This window comes from Mesoplodon mirus (assembly GCF_964341445.2).
Source record: "Mesoplodon mirus genome assembly, chromosome: 2".
Lineage (NCBI taxonomy): Eukaryota > Metazoa > Chordata > Mammalia > Artiodactyla > Ziphiidae > Mesoplodon > Mesoplodon mirus.
The window spans coordinates 139881346-139906301 of NC_138977.1; the positions used below are offsets into that span (position 1 = coordinate 139881346).

General features: G+C 35.5%; 1 protein-coding gene across 1 annotated transcript in view; it reads right to left on the reverse strand.

Annotated features, from left to right (window-relative positions):
* Positions 1 to 293: 293 nt before the first annotated feature.
* The window catches only part of FAT4 (FAT atypical cadherin 4), a 170625-nt gene continuing 145962 nt past the window's right edge, over positions 294 to 24956 (reverse strand). The window contains exons 11-17 of the mRNA XM_082611324.1: positions 22426 to 22733; positions 17103 to 17188; positions 15704 to 15883; positions 12296 to 12420; positions 10172 to 10389; positions 5874 to 6135; positions 294 to 3277 (exon numbers count right to left, since the gene is read on the reverse strand). Coding sequence (XP_082467450.1) covers positions 1413 to 3277; positions 5874 to 6135; positions 10172 to 10389; positions 12296 to 12420; positions 15704 to 15883; positions 17103 to 17188; positions 22426 to 22733 — 3044 coding nt within the window. The 3' untranslated portion in view covers positions 294 to 1412. The remainder of the gene's footprint in view (positions 3278 to 5873; positions 6136 to 10171; positions 10390 to 12295; positions 12421 to 15703; positions 15884 to 17102; positions 17189 to 22425; positions 22734 to 24956) is intronic.

Consider the following 24956-nt stretch of genomic DNA (forward strand, 5'->3'; position numbering starts at 1 on the left):
TCTCCTAAGGTCCAACCTAGTCTAGACGCATTATGCTCTAGGGAAGTCCAAGAACTCTGACAGGTAGGAATGCACTAATGCGACCTTAAAATATCTGTTCTGGCAATTATCCATACTCATGTTTTTTAAAAGAAAATGATGTTGCCCATTTATCATTTAACTTGTCATACCCTATTGACAAGTAAAGCCTTTTCTCAATTGGGCATGGAAAGAGTATGGGAAAATGAAAAATTAATAGTACACTATGAATGCAAAGTATTTTAAATAAATATTTTAATTCTATCGTTGGCATTTAAAAGTAGAAAGCATACAGTATGTTACAAATATCAAACTGTGAAAAATATGAACGTTACATAAGTAACAAATGTAAAAAAGGTATTTTCTTACCTTCCCTGAAAGTAAGAAAACCATTCAGCATAGGAAAATATCAGTATCAAAAACACAGCTTCGGTGTAAAAAAAAGTTTTTACACAGTATTAAAAAAGGGGTCTACAAAATGACAGAAAGTAAGAAGTGTTGAAATTTGACTTTATATAAATTATAAAAACTGGGTACTTGGGGTAAATGTTAAATGGCTGAAAACTAAGTCCAATCATAGGCTTTCTTTAGGTTGATTCTTTAAAATTTTAAAAGCATAGAACATTTTTCAATAAATAACTTTTAAAAGTGTCTCTGAGAAGTGTTGCTAGGACATCATTCCACAGCAGGAGAGCGGCAGAGTTCTGGGGACAATATTTTGTTCCAAGTGGAAGCCTGATGAAAGTCAGAAGACCAAAATTGTTTACAAAAAAGATTCGGAATTTTTAACAAAACTTTGTAAGAAAGTTCTAAAGTGCTGAACAAAATGACTTAATTTTAGTACCCACTGTCATGACAAACATATTCAAATATTCAGACATTTCTGAGCAACATCGAATACGGAATCCATAATTCTGAAAAGTGTTAATACTTAGTTGTTCATTCAAGGATAGGAGGGCTCTTTCTACACTTTACAAAGATGGGTTAAACCTCAAGGATCTTGCAATGCAAAACATGACAATAATAATACAATGGAAACAATACACATACCTCACTGTGAAAGCACAAGTTCATTTCTGTAATGGCAACGGTATTAATTTTAAAAGTCACAAATCAAACATTGGTAAATAAGAAAAACCTTTCCAAATGCTGCATGCCACATGACTAGTTACAAAATACAATGCATGCAGGAAAAGAAATTCAACCAAACATATTTAAATTAAAGAGCTGTTTTGAGTCTGTTTCAGCAGCATTGTGGTTATTATTTTTAAGTTTTCCTCTAACACCAGTTCATACTGGCCTCTTTTGCAAATGTGACCCACCCTATTCGGCAAACTTACGATGGTTTGAGTGTTTCTTGTTTTTTATATTTTTATAATGCCAGCACACAAAGGTCACACATACTGTTCTGCTTCCCCATCTTTGGGGGCTGGCTTAGTTGTCCCACCTTTGCCTTCTTCATTTGCTGCTGCTTTTTCCGGGAGAGATGCCAAATCTTTAAACACATCTACATAATGGCCAAAGCCAGGGCCCCAGTTCAAAAGGTTGTCCCAGTTGAAATTCCCTGCTTGCTGCCCAAGCTTCAAGGGCAGTGTGTTGTCAGCAACCCCAGGCACTGCTACCTGTGTGCCCACAGGTCCCCCCTCAGCCCTGCGGCCGTGGTATCTTCTAGGCTTCAGTCTGGCTCCATAATTATCTTCATCATCTGCATCAGATTCATTGACTTGAGATAATTTGGGCATCCTGGAAGTATATACCATTGGTTTTTCCCTGTCATATTCCATTTCTGAGCAAGTGAAAGACTCATGAGAGTCACTGTCAGAGGAAGATTCTGGAGCTGGAATGCCATCCGCTGGGTTCCTCGTTCTGGACAGTGGCCTTCGGCAGTCCTCTTCTGAAGAAGACCTCCCATGATCTGCACTGCAGATACTTGGGTTTCTAGGGCGAGGGGTGTTTAGTCTCTCCACTTCCTCAATGGAGAGTCCTACTGGTGGAGAAGATTCCAGAGGAATCTGCCCAATTGGCTGTTTCAGGCGACTCCCCGGTCTAGAACCATGAGAGGCCATGGCCTGAGGACTCTTGCTTCTCCTTCCCAGCCTCGCAGCGTAGTTGAAAATGCCGGGTTGGCACACATCGCCATGCATTTCCAAAGTATTTCCATCCCTTATCGGAAGATGCAATTCCCTGGCCGGGCTGTTCCTGTAGAAAGTGGAGGACTTGGAGAAAGGGGCTGGGCTGTGTCGAGACAGAGGGTTGGGAGTTGGGCAAGCCGAGTGGCTCAGGGAGCTGGATCTTAAACCTTGACTGTAGGAAGGCTGGTAAGTCAAGCTGCTGGCTCCTAAGGGCATGGGGGACTGCCGGGCGAAGCCTAGTGGACTGTGCCGCTGGATGGAGAATTTCGGGGTGTGGCTGCGGAACTGCTTATAGTGTTGGATGATGTCTGCATCTGAAGGGGCGATGCTGCTGGCATTGTCGATGTCGTAATGCTCTATCTCTTGCTCCGGTGAAGCCAAAGGGGCACTGGGGATGGTTTCTGAGTTGTGGGGAAGATCGGTCTCATCGTAGATGAGGTAGGGGTTCTCCCTTTCAATGATATCAGGCTTCGGGTTCCCTTCGGGCTGTTTCCTCACGGTCATGTCCTCCCCGTAGGGGGGGATGTTGTCTGGATCATCAAAAGCAACGTTCTCACTTCCCTTTTTCTTCTTCTCCTTCGGTTTCTTCTCCTCTTTGGGATTTTTGGCCTTCTTCCCCCGGCATTGGTTACATAGAATCAGGCTCAGGACCAGGAGGGCCAGGACGGTGGCACAGCTGCCCACGATGGCAGGCACGGCCCACAGGGGCAGAGAGATCTCCTCGGGGCCCTGACTCAGAACACAGACGTGCCCTCCGGGACTTCCAGCCTTGCACACCCTCCCCGGAGGACAGAAGACACCAAGACAGGCCACCACTGTCTCACAGGTCCTGCCTGTGTGTGAATCCGGGCAGTTACAGGTGAAACCGGAGTGCAGGCCTGGCTCACAGCTGCCCCCGTTCTGGCACGGGTGGGAGGCGCAGTCCCCAGGGGGGACGCACTTGTATGCGTGCCACTGATTGATGCACAGCAGATCTCCCCAGCAGGGGTTACTGGCGCAAATGTTCGGGCCACGACAGCCCATCTTCACTGAGGGATCCGTCTTCGAAATGGAGGCCAAGCTGTGCTTCCCACTGAAAGGAAGACTTTCTCCGCCGTACAGCACAGAAGCGATGCAGCCATCAAACCCTGCCGGGGCAAGAAGGAGCAGTAAGGCGTTTTAGGGAAAACCAAAGGCTTAACAGGCCGCACAGATCTGCCGAAGAGAAGCTTCGCAATCACATCACTAGAGTTTAGACACCACAGTCCCAACGCCATCACCCCGTCCGAAGGCAATAAACCCGTGCATCTTACAACAGAAGTTAGCAAGATGTGTAAGATTTCCATAACAGAACGTGGAGCAGATTGCTGGCATCCTGCTCTTTCTGAACATTCATGAAGGGCTCTAACAGGCTGTGTCTTCGTTTTATCCCTCCTTTAATTATCTGTTGGTTTCATTTTTATAGTCTATGTACCAAGAATTACATACATAAAAATAAATTTTATTTTAAAACTACTTAAAAAGAACCAAAATAGGCCAATAGCTTCAAGCGTTAGATCTTGCACTCTCAATGGAGTTGATACTGCTCTCAAGGGGGGAGTTGAACATAGCTTCTTAAGGAGCAAAAGAAAAATCTTAGCTATTACCATGACTTGTGGGCCTCCAAAGGGCAGATATAGAGTATACTTGTGGCGGGGACAGAGGGGGCGGGGATGTGGATAAATCAGGAGGTTGGGATTAACATATAAACACTACTATGCATAAAATAGATAACCAACAAGGACCTACTGTATAGCACAGGGAACTCTACTCAATATTTTGTAATAAACTATAAGGGAAAAGAATCTGTATGTGCATATCTGTGCGTATATATATATATATATATATATATATATATATATACATATGTATAACTGAATCACTTTGTTGTATACCTGAAACTAATAGAACATTGTAAGTTAATTACACGTCAATAAAAAAAATGGAGTATACTCATTCAATTAACATTTTATGCTGTAGTGATGGCAGGGGCTGGAAAAGAAGATCTAACACAGCTCCTTAGAGGGAGATGATTTAAAAAAAAGTTGAGAAAGACTTTGTTACACTAATATTTGTGTGCTAATGCTCCAGTCACAAAGCCCAAGAATATTATCTTGACACTAACAAAAAAGGGCATAATTTACATTGGCTTATTTTCTTGCAACATCCAAATGAATTAGCATCCATATTCTAAAACAAGCTAAATACATAAGAACTAATTATTACCTAGGCTTTAACTTTTATGCTTTGACTCCTTTACTCTGCAACACATTTTTCAAATTTCCTCTTATTTCGTGCATCATTCCACCCTAGTGTCTTTTTCATCCCTTATACACTCTTTTTCCATGAGTTCCTGGGACATCTGCTTTTGTTCCTCCTCTCCTGATTTTCTTTCTATGGCTTAGTCCCCTTTCTGTCTCATTCTCCTCTAGACAGCCATTGGCTCTTAGAATTACTCAAGGTAAGGCCCTGGGCTTTCTTTTTACTCTACACCCTCATATTTGCTTATCATATCCATGCCCAGTACTTCAGTTACCTGCTCGACACTCATAACTCCTAAATAAGTATTTCCAACTGGTCTACTCCTGATTTCTAACCCATCTACCCAAAGGTCTTTCTCAAAGGTGCTCCAAACTCAGAAATCTCCAACAAAATCTTGATGTTTCCCGTAGATTATTTTTTGCACCCTTCTGCAGTTTCCTCTCTTAGTGGCACTACCCATTAGTTGGAATGTCAGAAACCTTCCTGAATTTTACCAAAAGCACCAACACTTTGGCTCATTTTCATTCCTAAAATATTCTTCCCTATCCACTACTTTTAAACTCGTGTACCACCAAACAAGTCCAAGCTCACACAATACCTTGCGTAGATCACTACAATATCTTTCCAGCTAACTTATGCAAGTCCTCTCTTGTCCTCCTCCAATGTATTTTCCATGGTGTAGCCTGAAAGATCTTTAATATCACTGTATATCTGATTTTGATACTTCTGTGATTAATTTTTCAGTAACTTCCCATTGTTCCAAGAATGAGATAAAATTTGCCACATAGTCTAGGAGAACTTTCATTCTCCAATTTCATCTTTCATCTGTGACATCAGTCCCCAATATTCTGGGTTTTGTGATCCTGACTTAATCTACTTCTTTCCCTTTAGTTCCCATCAATATAAATTAACTTTCATACTTCCCCATCCTCATCTTCATAGTTCAGATTTAAGTACAAATGTCAATTTCCAGAGACGTTTCCTCTTCTCCACGTTTTTGGCAACCTCTTAGAATTCTATATCCTTCCTCACATCATTTATCATAGGATAAAATAATATAGTACTTGTGTAATGATTAGATTGATGTTTGTCTTCCTTACAGGACCATGTATTCTATGGAAAGAGTCCACCATTGTAGTTCATGCCAAGTACCTACAGGTCTCTATAAATATATGTTGTGTGAATGAACAAATGTATGAGTAAATGAATGAATGTATAAATAAATATTTGGTACACAAGGAAAGGATCAAAACACCCTGGGCTGAGTTATGAACTTGGTAGAAAATGCTTAAAGAAAGTGACGACCAATAATTTATTACCAACTTTCTAAAGGTAGTTATGATAGTCTTAGAATATTTATAATGGACATTATCAGATATCCAACTACTTTTAGAGGAACGATTTTACCTTTCTTTTGTGCCTCTACTCAACACAAGCATTTACCTGTTTGAGTATCTCGATGAGCTTGATTGGGAGGAATTCCTCCAAGAGATATAGTGAGCACATCAAGGCCACCAAAATCCTGAGTAGGGTGAATGATATCTCTGTTATAAATTCTGTCGATGGACAATACTGTGGCTGTTCCATTTTTTCCAATTAGAAAAGTATGCCAGTGGCCGTCAGCAACGTAGACTTCAGGAATATTTCTCTCCACTTTCCCAGCAATTCCTGCATCTGACGTAAAATGTACTTTGCCGTTCTTAATCTGTAAAACATATTAAAAATATTGTACAATTAAACTATGATATGCTTGAATAAAAATAAAAGTGTCAAGAAACCTTAATACATTGATCAGTTTAAAGCAGAGAGAACAGTTGAGGAGTCTGGTTGTGTTAGAGTATGCCTTTACAATTTTAGGTAACATATACCTTCACATATAATAGGTTCAACAGTTTTCAAGATATTCTTATATTTATAACTAATTTTTCAAGATGTATAGATTTATTTTCCAGAATGCAACTGAGATAAATAATAGGGTGAATACTAATTTTAAGATAAGTAAATCACACATTTTTATGAGTACTTATATTTTAATGGCAATTGCAAGTTTAAAAAAAATGTTTTGTAAATGGCCCATAGCTATCAAAATTTTTTAAACTATATCCAAAAAGAGACATCAATGATTAGCTATAAATGAAGCATAGTTGGAAAAGTGAAGACATAAAGAAATTGTTTTACCTGTCATCTATTACATGCTGGAATTTTATCTTTAAAAATCATGCTTATTATTTACTAAGATGACCACTATGATGAATAAAGGGTGAGTTCTTAATAATGAGGCATCTGGACAAGTCTTTATTTTGGCTGTCTTTTAAAATTTATCTAAGGGATATTTGGTTTCTTTTACTTTGCCCAGTAGAACATTGGGTAACAGGATGCTCTTACTCCAGTTTCCAGCTCCCAAGTTTCCAGTTTTCTAAGTAGACACTAAGAAAATGAAATAATTTATAAGGCAGGATGAAAAGAGCATAATCCCATCACTACTGCCAGACAGAGCTGGTGCCTCGGCCGGGGGATAAAGTGGCACTGCGTATCAAATGACGGGAATGAAAGGATGGATCCGTTTATTTTGTCACTCAGATCAAATGCTTTTTCTACATGCAACAAACACATCTGGTAGAATTAAAAATGAGTTCATTCTTACTTTATGGAAAATATGCCTAACACATTTACATAAGTTATTCATAATGTAATATTTTATTAAAGCAGTTTCTCCAGATAGTAATATATTCCAGTACTGAACCCAGGGGAAAAAAAAAAAAAAGAAAATTGTGGTTAAATGACAATAACATTTCATCGAATAGGCAATGTCTCATGAAACAGACAGTGAAAACAGCAACTCCTCTTTGGTTATAGCCAGAGTCCTTTTTGGAAAGAAGCCTTGAGAAGAGCCTTCTGTAAGCTCTGTGTTTCTCTCCTAATTGATCACACCATGTCATCCTTTCATTCGATGACATTCTGATGACAGGGTCTTTGGAACATGCCATGGAGTAGGATGAGTAAGAATATATGTTTCCATTACAACATTCTTCATGTTCTCCTTCTCCCCAATAATACTCTGCCTTACTCTTCTACCCACCCTAATTTTTGAAACGGCATGCTCATTTTTTGCTTGGTTTTATTTATTCATAGATTGATTTGCTCACTTATTTATTTTTGACTCTATAGAGCTCGGAATCATCCTAACTCTGTGTGGCATACCCGGCCTCACTTCAAAAGAAAAACAAACAAACAAACAATACACCAAAACCCAGAACTGATTTGAAGTATAAACAAAGCCCATCATCTGGCATTATTACATTTCCAAATATGGAGATACCCAATGTGCCGTGAAAGAGAGATTTGTGAAACACTTTAAATACAGTTCAAAAGCTGTTATACACAAGAATGCTTTTCTTTTGTTTTCCTCTCTGAAATTTTCTCTCCTTAGTTTCTTTTTTTATCTGAATTTAAAAAAAGAAAGAAAGAAAGAAAGAAGGGGAAAAGAGAGAGAGAGAGAGAGAGAGAAAGCAACTGTCAGAAACTGAGCCAAAAGAAAGACAGAAGAAAACCAGGGGCCTTGGTCACTGATAAGCTAACTGATAAGTAACAGTCCATTCTAACTTGCTTCCTAGCCTGGATAAGCAGATCGGATTCCTGTCATGCAAGTAACTTGCTTACTTACAAAAGTCACTCTCTTCCTGTCTATTCAGTTCTTCTTAATCACTGTTTCTTTTTAATCTATTTACTCCACCTGCCAAACCCCTGAATCTCTGAAAAACCGCCTTTCAAAATTTTCATACAAAAGAAATGTGCATTTTGGTCTGCATTAGTCATTATTTTTACTCATCTTCCCTTCAGGGAAAAAGAAATATCTTTCTAAGTGCTTGCTACCAATGCAATGAAATCTGGAGAAGCTGCATGCTGCTGTCCTGTTGGAAATGCAAGATTTTATGGCGACAAAAATGGATGTCGACATTCAGCTTCTTCCTTGAGGAAGAAAAATATTCTGTCTCCAATTTCTTCAAGCACATTGTTTTTGTATCTCTTGGCTTAAAGAGATAACATACAGAAATATTTCATATGTCATTTAAATGGCACGAGGACTTGGAAGCAGCCTAACAGATAACGCACAGACCTCAATGTCAAAGCCTCTCAATGCATATAAAAAATGTTTCTGGTAGAATATGGTGGTCTACTTCTTTCCTTACTTTCTTTACTTCCAATACACTTTTCAATGAAAACCATAAACACCGAATAATAACGTTATACAGTGACGTAGGTGTTTCGTTTTGCAGCAGTTACTCTATTAATTCTGGATCTGGGCTCTTTGTTTCAACAATGGAGGTAAAATTATAACCTGAAGATATTCTCCAACGGGATTAGGGCAGAGTTTCTCAACCTCAGCACTGACATTTCAGACTGGATGATTCTTTCTTGTGGGGTGTTGTAGTGAGCACTGAAGGATGTTTAGCAGCATATTTGACTTCTACCCACTAGATGTTGGCAGCAGTACCCTCCTCACTCCCAACAACCAGGACAATAAAAATGTTCCCAGGCTTTGCCAAATATCCCCTGTCGAGGGGTGTTAAAATCACCCCCAGCTGAGAATGGCTGGACTAGGGGGATTATGAGAATTTTAAAAAGATTGGTTTTTTATACTATTTAAAGCTATGTACAGACCACATAACAACCAAGTTGGCTTGGACAGAGATAAATTTTGAGAATAAAGAAGCTGAAGTTTAAAGGTGAATGTCTGTTTTTATTTTTAGTATTTTACATGAATGAAACCTAGTAATTTTCTATGCATATTGATCTTTTCTTTATGAACTAAGCTTTCAGTAATTTTCAAAATATTGAGTTATAAGTGAAAATAATTCAGGAAATCTGGATTTGTTTTCTTAAGAATTAACTAAAGTTCATATAAAAATTACTAGCAGATTTCTAATAGACTGAATGATATTAATAAAAAAGCAGTTGATATAACTCAACTAAAAAAAATGATGGTCTGAAAGATGAAGTCTTATTTGTGGGAAGGTAAGCAGAATAATCATTTTAGAAATTAAGAAAGTTAAGAGCTGACAGGAAATGCATATGTAATGAAATTATTCACCAGTTTAGCATCCCATTTATAGATGAGAAAAGAAATGTGTAAAAGCCTAATGATAAATCAATCATGAAATATAACGTTTCAGAAATATTTGTTTAGAAATTATTTGGAGGAGTTAACTGAAATTTTACTTACTATAAATTCCAAAGGTATTTAATTTCACAGGATTTACCTGAATAGTGAATTGAATATATGTTCCAGAATAAAGCCAGAAATTTTCAAAAAATGTTTTATTCTAGTCATTCCAATTAATATATACATAACAGTGTTTGGAATAATTCTTGGAAAAAAACATATTTTTCCATTTCAAAGACATATTATCTTTTTGTTTCACTTTGTTTAAAAGTAGGGTAAAAACAATATAAATTTTTATCTGGCAAAATAGATTGCAACAAATTCTTTCTTTGCTGGCCTACACAGCAGTGCTCTCTACTCTAAACAAAAGTGTTTAGAAACCAAACCATTCAGTTCTTTGTTACTCTGGCTAATGCCTGAGGAATAGTTAAGATAGATGATATTGGAATAGTTCCCAGCCTCAGTCGGAACTCTAATGGGTGGTGAAGAAAAGGATAGAAATTATGGGAGAAGTGATTTAAACCATGACACAGCAGGCGGTCTAATCAAATGAAGTCACCATTAGCTTTTATCTTACCTTCACAGTAGTGTAATTGCTGCTTTCTTGGATATGGATTAAAATGCCATTCTCGCTTCTTGTCCTGAATTTTACTTCCAGACTGTTCACACCAAAAGGTTCCAACATGGCACCTCGGATGCTCTGTCTCAGCAAATACTCCCGCTTCTCATTCTGACTCATGTGGTAGTCCAAGCGCCCTTTACCTTCTAATGATAAGGCCGTGTCAGGAGTAATAGCTGAAAGCCAATGAAGAAAGGGAAACATGAATGCATCCAATAGGCATTTCTTAAAGAGTTTCTTTGGTGACAAAAATATTATTTAAAAAAGCAATGAAAATATTAAGTTTTTGGAATTATTGTCACTTAATCCTCCTCTGAAAAAATAATTCCCACTTGTGAATTATTGTGTAAGTTGATTTCAAATGCTTAAATCCATTTCAGAACCATGAAATATAAAACATTTTATGATAATTATTTATTTGGAAAATATTCATTAAAATATTTGATACATGCTACATACATTATGAATACCTCGAGAGATAGCCACATGTTAAAAATATACAGTTGAAGAATTTGATTATAAGTTTCACTGTGTTTCTAAAATTAATAAATCCATATATGTTTTCACAGTTATAATGATTTGTAATTTTTGAAGCCTCTAACATGGAAAATTGGAACAAAGATTTGTACAAACATTCACATGTGTAAGTAACTTTATCAGTAGCAATAATCACATCGAATTTAATTTGTCATCATGTATAAACATCATATGTAATTATAATTTTTCATAATCTGATAAAATGTTCACACTTCTGAAGTACAAAATTGTGTTATAGCTAATAGAGCTAAAGAAAGGACATAAAGAAAATGAGCTCAAATGGGCTTCAGCAATGAATGGTGCATTTTAAGAAGGTAAATTTTGTAGTATGTGAATTATATCTCAACTAAAAAAAAAAAAACTGCAGGCATTGCTCAAGTGAGTGACATTTTATTTTCCAAATATAGTTGGATTCCTACCTACTAAATACTCATTCTTTAAAAAATATCATGTGACAATGTACTTTTCCCACGTTTTGATTTTATCCTAAATAAACACAATTATACTCTGTTACTAAGATCTTTTCGATTATAGTATATATGTAATTTAATCATAAATTTCTATTCATTCTCATATTATAATAGAATCAAATGACTACTTAAAAAGTGATAATATAGGTGCAATGATTTAACCAGTAACCACTTATGTGAAAATAAAGTAATTTTTATAAAAGAGACTCCATTAGGGTTAGTTAGTGGGATATACAACTTGAAATTAGAGAATGCCATGTTCTAATGATGGCTTGAACATCATTAATGTCTTAATAACAATAAAATTAGGCTTTAGAAACAAATAACTAATAAAAGAATTTAAAAAGTAATATTCGAAGCCAATTCCAATAATTGCAATTAAAAATTTAAGTATCACCTTGAACTATAACAGATTTTATTGCCATTGCATGTTTTGAACTCAGTGTTTAGTGATTTAGTATTATACGTTTCAACCAAATACAACATATTCACCAGAGAAATATCCCTTAAATGCAGATAATATTAAGCCAAGGCCTGAATATAGCCCCTGGCCTTGTAAATTGTCTAGCATTCCTATAGGTAAAACAAAAATAACTAAGTGATATTTTATAAAATGGAAATGAGGAACATATTTAGTAAATAATTCTAAAAGGATTTCACTCTTTCTCAGGTTAAAACATGAATTAAAAAATGTCACTGTGCTTTACCAAATATTGCCCATTTAATATTTTCAATATTTAGAATCAAAACATAATTCTTGGGCTTCCCTGGTGGCTCACTGGTTGAGAGTCCGCCTGCCGATGCAGGGGACGTGGGTTCGTGCTCCGGTCTGGGAAGATCCCACATGCTGCAGAGCAGCTGGGCCCGTGAGCCATGGCCACTGAGCCTGCGTGTCCAGAGCCTGTGCTCCACAACGGGAGAGGCCACGACAGTGAGAGGCCCGCGTACCGCAAACAAAACAAAACAAAACCAAAAAAAACATAATTATTTTACTTCAATTACATATTTAGGTGTATATATTTATACTTTTAATGGTTATTATAATTTCTGGTGGAAGATGAAACAGCTTGCATACATTTTTCACAATATTTCCCAGTCAGTCCTTCTCTGCAATGACACTGCTGCCATGACCAGTAATCCGTACACGTTCCACCATGTTGACAGGGACTATGAGTACAAGCACCTTCTAGTCTAGGGCATCTAAAATAAACAGAATAAAGAGGCATAAAGCACAAAATCAGGTGGGTGGAAATTTGTTAAAATTAGATATAAATTTTTATTAACCTGCTTAGTTTTCATGAACTCAAATCTTTGAAACTCAGGTTACAACTATATTCGGAGCATCTAATCTAACAAGGTGTCCTGTAACACATGCCCTGTCTCATTCATAATGGAGAAGGTTAAACAAAATAACAGCTTACACAATAAAGAAAAGAGGTGATCATTCCTTTTTTTAATTAATTCTTAATTGAGCAAAGCCTCTTGGTCAAATAAACACTTTGGTTCACGTGCTCTCAGGGCCACATGTTTATCTGAATACCCATCTCCTCCACCAGACAACTAACGCACCTAATGTTTATTGAATGGCTACCAAGCATGGTTCTAAGCATGGAGATAAAGTGATGAAAAAAATCCATGTGTTCATGGAATATTTCTTTTTCCTTGTGGGGGACGCAGACAAAAAACAAAAAAATAGATAATTGTGTAGTATGTTAGAAAGAAGGAAGTTCTATGGGAAAATTAAGGCAGAGAAAGGGGATTAGGAGTTTTGAGGGGATTGCTAGATCTCTAGGTTAGGGAGTGAAGGAAGGATCTGTTTTTGTAAAGTCCTAAACAAAGGGAGAGAGAGCAAAGTATATCTGATAGAAGATCATTCCAGGGAGAGGAAAGAGCCGAGTGAGGAAGTCCTGAAGTGAAAGTGTCCTTTGCATGTTTGAGGAACATCAAGTGGCCAATACCGTCAGAACAGTGTGAACAAGGAGAAGAGCAGGTAGGTAATGGTGAGGAAGTCAAGGGTGTGGAAAGAACAATCTCAAAAATGGCTGGGACTTGGTCTTTCCTGATGGCACAGTGGTTAAGAATCCTCCTGCCAATGCATTGGACATAGGTTCGAGCCCTGGTCCGGGAAGATCCCACATACCACAGAGCAACTAAGCTCATGCACCACAACTACTGAGCCTGCACTCTAGAGCCCACAAGCCACAACTACTGAGCCCATGTGCCACAACTACTGAAGCCCATGCACCTAGAGCCCATGCTCCACAACAAGAGAAACCACCACAATGAGAAGCCCACGTACCACAACGAAGAGTAACCCCTGCTTGCCTCAACTAGAGAAAGACCGTGTGCAGTAATGAAGACCCATTGCAGCCAAAAATAAATAAATAAATAAAAAGAAATGGCTGGAACATGACCTAAGGACCTCCACGTTTGCCACCCATGCTGGATGTCTGCTGAACACTCTAAATTAAAACTGCTGAATAGTTGTTAAGTTGCAAAAAGGAAAGAATAATGCTGAGAACTGGACTTTTTCTGGACTAAAGAAAACATACCTTTCCCCAGTAACAAACGAGATGTGCTCCATAACCCAATCACACGTATAGAATAATTTTACCCTCCAGTCCAAATTCTGCATTGATTTCCCTCTTTTCCCTATTAATAAACCCTGCCCATTCTCTTCTGGTGGGACATTACTTTGGTTTCCGCTGGAATCTGTGATCCCTGAGTTGCAATTCTAAGACCCTAAATAAAATGCCTTTATGTCTCTTTACAGTTCCTGGTCCATTTGGTTGACAATAGGGAGGTCAGCCTTATAAGTCAGGGTAAGAACTGACCTCTGTTTTTATTTTATTTATTTTTTCTTAAAATTTTTTTTTGTTTTATATTAGAGTATAGTTGATTAACAATGTTGTGTTAGTTTCAGGTGTACAGCAAAGTGATTCAGTTATACATATACATGTATCTATTCTTTTTCAAATTCATTTCCCATTTAGGTTATTGCAGAGTACTGGCAGAGTTCCCTGTGCTACAATAGGTCCTTGTTGGTTATCTATTTTAAATATAGCAGATTGACATAACTTCTGTTTGTTGGTGGATTAAATGTGGTTTGTCAGAAAGAGAGGAGTCAAAGGTGGTCTACAAATTGTGGCTGACCAGGTGGGTAGACTGAGTTATTATTACCTGAGATGGGAAAACCTGGAAGGAGTGGGTTTGGGAGAAGTCAGGAAGGAAGGCCAGAAGTTCAGTTTTAAACTTAAGTTTGAAATACTTGTTAGAAATACACACAGGATATTCCATGTGCTGTTGGATATGAGGGTCTAAAGTTCAGAGGAGATGTCAAGTTTAAGATATACATTTAAAAGTCATCAGCTTTAGCGATAGTACATAAAAGCAAGGACTATAAAAAATGACTTAAAAATGAATATAGATACAAAAGAGAAGATGTTAAGGAGATGAGAAGAAGAATCAGAGTAGAAAACCGGGGGCATACCGTGTGCTGGTGGACAAACTAATAACGTTGTTCTCAATGTTGCTGAAGTTCAAATAAGATGAGACTTGACTATTGATTTTAGCAACACAGTGGTTATTGATCACTTGACAGAGACAGAACAATGTGAAAATGGGATTAACCTAGTTAAAAAAAGGGGGGGGGGAAGAAATAGCAGCCTGAATTGAAATGAGAAAAGAAACACTTTAGAAAGCTGGAGTACTGTTTTAAGAAGGTTTGCGGGGATGGAGTCTATCACATAAAAAGGGGTTGGTCTTTGTGGGAATAAGAACAGTTCATTCAATAATAGTATACAGGGTAGACTATAGGCTGCATGGGCAGATGTGGAGGAATGAGCTTTGGAGAGTTTTGTTTCGATTGCCCCAATTTTCTGAGCAAGTTAGGAAGCAAATTCATTAGCTGGAAAAAGGATGCAGGAGATGATGTTTGTGGTTTATGGAAAGAACAGGCATGAAATAATTACTGCGGAAGTGAAAAGTGACTAAACTAGGAGAATATAATATATTGCCAGACAATAATTATGGCTGCACTAGAGGCTAACAATCAGGAATTTAAAGAGACTATGAACTCCTCAAGAGCAAGGATCTTCCTCATCCGTTTATTTGAGCTTAGGGCCAGGCCAAGGGAATACATATATTTATATGTAAAACTATTTAATTTCAAATAGTTTTTGTACATATTATTGCTAACACTTATATATTACTATGTGTCAGGTTCCTTTCTATATGATTTACTTACTTAACTCATACATTCTTCACAACTATGTAAGGTAAAATGTATATGCATACATATATGCACACATCCATTTGTTTTTTCCCAAATTTCACAGCTATAAGTAAAAAATTGAAATTCAAAACAGCATAATATATTTGGTATTTTTAGGGCTTTGGGCACAAGAATTTCATCTTTTGATGCTCAATCATCATACACTTTTGGTGTCTCTCTTTAAAATGATAAGAAATAAGGTTGCCATACTGATCTAGGATGCCTTGCGCTACCAGAGCTTGGCTTGGTTCCAGAGGTCTTCCATTGACTGCAAACTCCATTATACACCCAACAAAATCATGGCTTTCCACATGTCCTCTCCTCTGAAGGATTGGTTCTAGTGATCTGATACCTCCAACTGTGACTCGATTTGGCTGAATGTCAAGAGTCCTGCATAAGAAAGGAAAGGTGTGTGTATTAGTACCAATGCAATATATTTCAATAGAATTTTTAGCTTAAGAAGAGGTGACTAGGGACTTCACTGGTGGTCCAGTGGTAAAGAATCCACCTTCCAGTGCAGGGGACATGGGTTCAATCTCTGATCGGGGAACTAAGATCCCACATGCCGTGGGACAAGTAAGCCCCATGCCACAACTACTGAGCCCGCGCATGCCTCAACTACAGAGCCTGCGTGCTACAAACTACAGAGCCCATGTGCTCTGGAGCCTGCTTGCCACAACTAGAGAGAAGCCCGTGCACCACAGCGCAGAGTCTGTTTGCCACAAAGAAAGATCTCACGTGCCTCAACTAAGATCTAATGCAGCCAAAAAAAATAATAAACAAACAAACAAATAAATAAATAAAAGAAGAGGTGACTATAACTTTTTCTGGCATGTAGTAAAGCATGGTATATTTGAATGGGAAACATTACCCATGGATGCATGTCCTCTAAATAGATACCTACAGGATTGTTAGATTTTCAGGGTATGAAAAATAACAAAACTAATGGAAATAATAGGTTCAGTTAGTCACATGAGATATATATAACAATGCTGAGTCTTAGAGAAGGAGCATACTATCGGAAAGAAAATAAAATGCAGTAGAATTGACAACTCTAATATTAATGTCAGATGACGTTTTTCCTTCACTACAGAGATGATAAGGAATGCCAATAAGTTGATTAAAGCAAATGAATGATGTGTCACTATTTCTTTTTCTCTGTTTGTTACTATTTCTAACAAAATCAGTTATGTTTTAGGTGAGGTAATGTTGTATTTCATCTTCAGGTGCTATTGAAAAATATCTGCCAATCATTGTCACATACAACTTTCAGAAAATACATTTAAAAGAGGTGGGATCCTTATCCTAACCTTCTTGCAGGACCCAGATCATGTGCCACTATTTCATGAAGCTTCTCAAAGAGGATAGGCTATTTTCATCTTCCCTTTCTCTAACTATCCTCATCTGTACCACTTCATTTTTACACCCTTTTTACACATTTTGTAGACTAATTATTAACTTTTATATTTTACAATACGAAAATCCCTTAGGAGAAGACAAAATGTCTTAAACTTTTGTATAATACTGAGCATAATAAAACGATTGTTAAGGTATAATTTCAATTTGAATGTCAAGTAATAATAAATATCAAACTAAAAATTTTACTTACCAGTCATCTGAAACTGCCACATTACTGACAGTGCAGTACCCTGGTTCTTGGTTCTCAGAACAAGAGTCCACAGTTAAGGAAGCTGCCTATAAAGCAAAAGAAAGAGATGTTCAGTTTGGATTCTAGTGACCCTGTTGTCCTTTTCAGCCAACACTACCCAGGACTCATTTCTATATGGACATGATTTTAAAGTTGAAATACTTTTTTGATGTAGTATAATATTATATAATTATAATACATGCTCAAATAAGGGGTATATATTTCTTTGATATATCTAAAGCTAAAATTGTGAAATTATTGCATGTAAGAAGTGGGAGGGTACTTTTAAAAATCTCCAGTGCCTTTGTTTTATAGATGAAAGAATAAAAATGTTATTAATGTCTCTTAGGATATCATACATTAGGTCTGGGACAGCTTCCTGGGATTACAATCTTAAGAAAAATGTTTATCCTACTATCCAACTATTCCAACAAATTTAAAAAAATTAGATTCCTAACTTCCAAAAGTCTATTTCCAATAATATTTCAGGCATATTCACAAAACGATTTTGGAAGTATAATATAAACACTATTACTGCAAACTATGAAGACCGTAATACTTATATTAAAGTTAAAGTTTGAGATAATTTAAACAAGTCGATTAGATGCTCTTTTCCTTTATAAGAATCACTGTTTATAAATGGCATATTACAGCATATCTATGTATAATCTGAATGCATTATTATATATTGCTATACAGTAGAAACTCACCAATAATATTTAAACCACAACTAACAGTAATTGTTTTTGTATCCTAAGGGATGCATATTCCCATGAGACAAAAGCTTTCTGTTTAGCAGGACAGATTAACACTCCATTTGATCAATAAACAAAGTCATCAAGTCAGGGTCACCAGGACCAAGAATATGATGAAGTCAGGGCTCTCTATATTGGGCAATAGCCATTAGGGATGGCTGTGGTCCAGTTTAAGACCATGGTTGTTGCATAACCAAGTTACTCTGTGCTCTACAAGGCTGTAATGATACCCCTCGTTTGTTTCCCAGACTGCAGTGAAATTCTGCAAAACTTTGGATATTTTAATTGGTGAGATTATAAAGTTGATATTCAGAATGTGGTATTTCAGAACATGGTCAGTAATTCATAGGAAGAGGCCTAACCCAAAATCCAGAAACACAGAAGGACTGAGGGTTTCTCCTAATGCAGAAAATCAAAGGTTCTACCTAAATTTACTTGAGTACCACAGGACAAGACTAATCCAACTTTGTCCATTTGTATAGCAGAAAAATAAATAATATGAAAGCATTTATAAGAACAATTGTCTTGAGGACAATTGTCTTGGGGCTCCTCAAAAGCCCCACTTACCAGGTTGAAGGAAAAAAATTAACACTATTAAGTCTAATGTTGTTCAGAACTTGGTAGGATCCAGTCATTGTAAAGTCCCTTTAGAGTGTGATCAGTCTTTGGGGGATAATTGCACAGTCTCTTCTATTGCCATACCCCCTCCTTCATTTTTCCTGATCTTCTCCAATTTAGTATCAGAGTTTATGGGCAAGGGGGCGGGGCTCATGAGATCTCATGGTACCTGGAAAATTCTTTGAGAAGCTCAGGGACCACTGCTGGGTATAACTGCCATCCTATGATTTTCAACCTAGACTGGCCCAGCAATATATAGTTTTTGTTTACATATTTGGGTTCCATGTAAAATTTTGAGAAAAGGGCTGGTCTGTTAAAAAAAAAAATTAAAAAACCTTGATCCCAAACACCTTTGAGGCCATCTGCACTGGAATGTGAATTAAAGTCTTAGATTGGTGTCCTGTGACACATCAAGGCATTTTTATGGGTATCATGACATTTGTTTCTAGGTTTTGCTCCTGAGAATTGGGCTGCCCAAACCTTTTAGTCATGTCCAATTTTGTCATCATTGTGTAGATTTGGATAAATCTTTTCATCATTGTCAATATGTACTTTACAAATGTAGCAATTTCTCATTGAAAACTGCCCTCCTAGGAGAACATAACAGATTTCATGGTTCCCCAATGAAGAGGGAGGTGCTAACTAGCCCTGTGGCTCCAAGTACATCATTATAGTAACTGCTTTCCTTTAAGGAATAAAGAGCTGGTATTACAGCCTTAAAATTCCCTTTTAGTACCAATAAAAAGACATCTTCACACTTGTTCTGTGAATAAAGTTTTCTTCAGTAACAACAACAAAAAAAGAGAGAATAATTGTCATTTGAGGTTAATTTTAATGAAAGCAAAGCAAATGTAGGAAACACAGCACAGGGAAGTTAAGCAAGTTAACATTACCTTTGACTTAAATGCAAAAGTATCAGGTTTTCTATCTTCTTTCATTATGCATGGAAATGATTGGTTTCCTTAATATCACCTTCTTATTGATATTGCATATGACTTTAAGGGATTGTCCATAAAAATATATATTTAGGATTTGTAAAAGTATACCTTAAATGTCTCACATTTCAGAAATAATAAATAGGGCCAATTTATACTTACTGTGCCTCAAAATATTAGTGTCTAAACTATTTAAAAATATTTCTATAAGTTAATTATTATAGCTGATTATAAACTCCATACAACAAACTCTCATAAGCCATGTAATTTTTTTGCCACTTTCTCAAAGAATTTATAATAAATACTAATATTTTTAGGGAACATTTACACTTCCAATTCTTTTTTTTTTTTTTTTTTTTTTTGCGGTACGTGGGCCTCTCACTGTTGTGGCCTCTCCTGTTGCAGAGCACAGGCTCCGGACACGCAGGCTCATCAGCCATGGCTCATGGGCCCAGCCACTCCACAGCATGTGGGATCTTCCCAGACCGGGGCATGAACCCGTGTCCCCTGCATCGGCAGGCGGACTCTCAATGACTGCGCCACCATGGAAGCCCTACACTTCCAATTCTATATCAAGACTTTCATGTCCTATTTAGTTAACTCTTTCAGTAGTTTTTTTTCCAGTGATCTATAAAATTGAGGGACATTCAATCTCAAAAGAGGTATTAGGTTTCCATAATACAATGTATGTTTATGTTGACTATTAACTTAAGTACAATTCCTTTCAATTTACTTCTAAAACAAAATGTTAACACATCTCTATGTATACTATGTAAGCTATCCATCCATTCTAGAGATACTTAAAGTTATTACAAGCTAGAGAGTATCACATGGATATTTATGAATGCTTTAATTAGGGAAAAAACCTTGCATAATGGTATCATATTTTCCTGAATGTTAATACTTAATATATTTTTTCTTATTTTCTAAAAGCTTAGTGATACAACTCAAAGGAAAAAATACCTGAGGGAAAGTTTTATTTGAATAATAGCTCATTCAATTTAATTTTCAGAGTTAAATGTACCTTCTTTTACTGTTGAATATTTCTACCACTACCACTGAAAATTGAGATATTTTTATCCTGTCTATGCAATGATTCAAACCTGAGAAGTTAATGATTTTGCCAGTTTCCAAAAAAAATCCTTTTGAACCATAGAAAACAACAGATTCAAAATCCAGTAGGGCTTTATTTTGGATGTTTTCTGAAATAGGGAGAGATTTTTCCTCTGACTGAAGTAATAATGAATGACAAGGGCATTTTTTCCACATTTAGTATTATTCAAAATCTTATGACTATGGTGACATATTACAAATGAACTGAAATAACTTCTTTCTCTTTCCCTTTGGGCATATTTCATGGTGCCTCTTTCTCTGTTCTCCCTCTTGCTCCCAAGCCCTTCTTTGATAAAATCAAATGTTCATGAAGTTTAAGGGGACCTTAGAGGTCACCACGTAAAATCCCCTATTCTATATAAGAGCCCATTGACAACATCTTAGCAATATGGTTACCTTACGTATGCTTGGAGGGTTGCGGTGACTGGTATCTACCAACCCCTTTAGGTTTCCCTTTCAGTATTAGAAAATCATTATGGCTAACATAAGCACCAATCTACATATACACACCAGACTCCATGTTTGTCCTAATTTTGTCAGATTCAATATGACTGGGTACATCAATAATCAGGGACACTGGAATTTTCTAAATCCCTACTCTCCTAGAGATCGTCCTCTAAGCACACTGGTTTCATATTATGTTGGTGTAAAAAATCTCAGGCAGAAATGAGTGTAGTAACCTATTACTAATCTGAAAAATTATTTCCAAGATGTATTTGTTATACCTCTAATAAATTTATTAAGCACCTTTTCATACAAAATGTATGCAATTTTAGATATAATTTATATTACTATTTGTGATAATGCTAAAAATGTGGAGATATTATCTTAACATTTTGATTTTCAGTCCAATTAACAAAGCCACCTGAATTACTATCAAATCAGGCTTCCAATGAGTGATTTTCAATAGAATTTTTTTCAATATATTACTTTTAGAATCTAAATGATCTTAATCATAATTATAGTTACTAAATTTTATTTTTGTTTCATTCTCATTTTCAAAATGTTGGGGTAATTTTATAAACACTTTATAAATTAAATGTATTAGAAAAAAGTTATAGTTACAGATATTAACATCAAGTTCATAAGGAAATGGAAGACAATATAGAATTAAAATAATTCATAAATTTGCACTCCTTTTTCTGTTTTCTTACTTCTCATTATATTCAAATAGCATACATCTAATAATCTAGTAGGGTTCTGAAAGCAACACAATGGATGTGGTGAATATACCTGATGAAATATCTGAACAGCTAACCTTGATCATGCTGACACAATCATTTGGTCATTTTAGGGTTAATCACTATTATCTTTTTTTCCATAATTGGAAATAGTTCTGTATTTTAAAGCTGTTTAGATCTTCTTTAATGTAATAAATTAGAGTGGAGGAGAGAAAAGCCATTGTATCTGATGCCAATTCAACATAGATTTATAGTATTCCTGGACACAAATGGAGAATTTTATCCTTTGATAAAGACCACTTGTTATTCATATTTGTCAGAAAAAAATTAATGTTATAAGGTAGCTTCTGTCTTATAGCTTTATGAAGTTGGTAATTATAGAGGGCACAAAATTTTTGCTTTTAAAATTAATTATGGATCACAGAAAAAGCTAGCAAAAACTCTTTCCTTCGTTCCCTTTTTGTTTTTGAGATGAGTTGTTTTTTAGTCAAACAATGCTGTCATGAGCAAAAGAAGAAAGTTACCCATTTGCTGCTGTAGTTCCTAACAAAATTGGACAAATAATGAGTACATATAATTGCACTCAATTTGCACCACAATTCATGCTTTAACTTTTCAACTTTCCAGCCTGATTGACTTGATATTCAATAAAACAAGTTTTAATGTGGAATGAATATCTTACCATTCCTGCCCTCCGGGCAATCACAGTATGAAAATGTCCATCTGACACCTTCTTCATGGTGGTGAGTTTATAGGTACCACTGCCTAAGTTATAAGAGAACCTTAGTCTTTCTTCAGCAATTTCAAGGGCCAAAAACTCAGCCCGGTCCCCTGTCTGGTTGTCATAGTTGTAAAGCAATAAAGCATGACTTTTAATAGTTGCAAATTTGACATAAATATAGTTATTATTGGGGTCCAAGCTGGGAAATTCCATGTATGATAATTCCTCAAATCCATAACTGTTCAGCTCGCAGTGTTTTCCAAAGACACCTGAAAATGAGAAAATTGACAAACTGACACATCACATTCAAGTAAAGTTTTATTAAATGACTTTGATTAAAATATTTTTAAATTACAATAATGTCAGGTTTTTAACAACTTTCTATTACTCTCCAAAGAATACTGTCTAAATTTATTTGAAATAGAAAAAAAAAATGATGATCTCTAAAGCATATAAGAAATGATAAACTGGTGTAATTATTTTTCTTTGGCCAATATGGAAACATATCTAACTATGACTCATTTTAAAAAATTAGAATTAGTAGAATGGAGTAGGTCTGAAGAGGTTTCTTTTCTGGAAAACTTTCAAAGTGAGTTTGTCAATCTTTTTAAAGTTTAATGTGCTGTAATTTTCAACCAAGTTATTTCCTTCACAATAAACAATTCCTGAAAACAATTTTAATTCAATTAGGGACAGTAATTTTTGTTTTGACCTAAAAAAATCAGTCCCTGTGCTTGTGGTATTTTCAAATCCCAAAATTAAGGAAAGGAATACACTGCCTTTAGTGAAGAAAATAACTGTCTTAAGTTTTTATCTCTTTCTTGTTTTATACCCTCTTTGAGTATGATTTACAGCAGCTACTTTGAAATTGCTTTCTGTTTTTCTGAAATCTAGCATTCCCACTTGTGTGTGCTGGTTCTTTTTCAAACCTGAAAAGTGAGTTTTACTGATGTTATAATTCTATGCCAAAATTCTTTTCCCACAAATATTAGTAACCTGTAGCAAATGATCAGAAAATTTACCCATGCCAACACACCATAATTCTTATTAACTTGCAAAGGTTTCATTCCTTCATTTTGTCTGTACATCTCATGTAAATGCATTAAATATAGATGCAGGGAATTGTTCTGCTAGAAGAAACCAATGTCATCATTTTAGAGAATACTTAAAACTTGTCTAATGTCATAGAACCATAGGAGACAGCGCCAAAATTTGAGGCCAGATCTACTGATTGTCTAGTTGTTTTGACTACACCACATTTCGTATCTAAATGTTCTTTAAATTAAAATGGCCTAGAATTTCCTTGTGTCATTTATCTTTCCTTTTTCTGTAAATGCTTAGATAATATTCATTATAAATGAGTAGGAAATCTATATGATTTATTTTTAATCATTAACTAAAGTTAACAAGATATAAAGAAATTATAGGAATTATATATCATATATATTATATATGGCATATGTTATATATCATAAATATATCTAACATATAGTATTTATATTTTATATAAAACTTATATTTATATGTAATAAATTTTCAAGTATATATTAAACATATATTTTATGATATATATTATTTATATATGCAGAAAGAGTAATCAAAGTTAAATAGAAAGGAAAAATAAAGCATACAAATGAAACACATTATTAGAGAGAAATTTTTACTGTGTGTTCCCTCAGGTCTCTTATGATTAAATTTTAATAACTATGAAAATATATTTAAAATATGAATATAAATATATGTAGAAAGTATATACTGGAAATATGTTCTACATTTTATTTAAATTGACACTTTACTTTCAAAAATGATAATATTTTTATAGAATATATTATCTTTCTAAGGTTTTTTGTTATTGTTTCTAGAGAAATGTAAACTTTTGTCTCTGAAATGATTTTAAATTATTTAAAAATAATTAAATTTTTTTTGAAATTTTAATTTCAAAACTGCCATCCAAATAGAATGCCATGAAATAAATCTACATAAAGGTAAAAATAAATTATTTAAGTTACTTTAATAAGAAATTTTAGTGGGTGTATATGAAGTTATACATATATATAATGTTATAGCTATATAGGTTCTTCTTTATAAAGTCTTAAACACTTTATGTTTTTTATTAAACATAAGCTAAAAAAAATCTAAAAATTAAAAAAAAAATTAGTCCAAAACAGCAAATCGTTCACTGATGAGAAGGGAAATGGTGTGAAGGTTTTTCCAACTTCAAAATTATAGTTAAGATGTTCTGTTACAGGATGCATGTGTAACTATCTCCAGCTATTTGCCTGAGGCATTCCATCTGCCATTTTTTGTATGTTTCACCCACATTCAATTTGTAGAGGACAATACTTTTTCCTTTTAATTCTATCTCTCTTTTCTCAAATGTGTATTTTTTCAAGGTTTTTTGTTCTGTTTTGTTTTCTTTTTAAGGCTTCTGTTCCCAACTAACAATGTCTAAGTTTAAATAATGTTTTTTTGCCTTTGCCACTGGAAAGAAT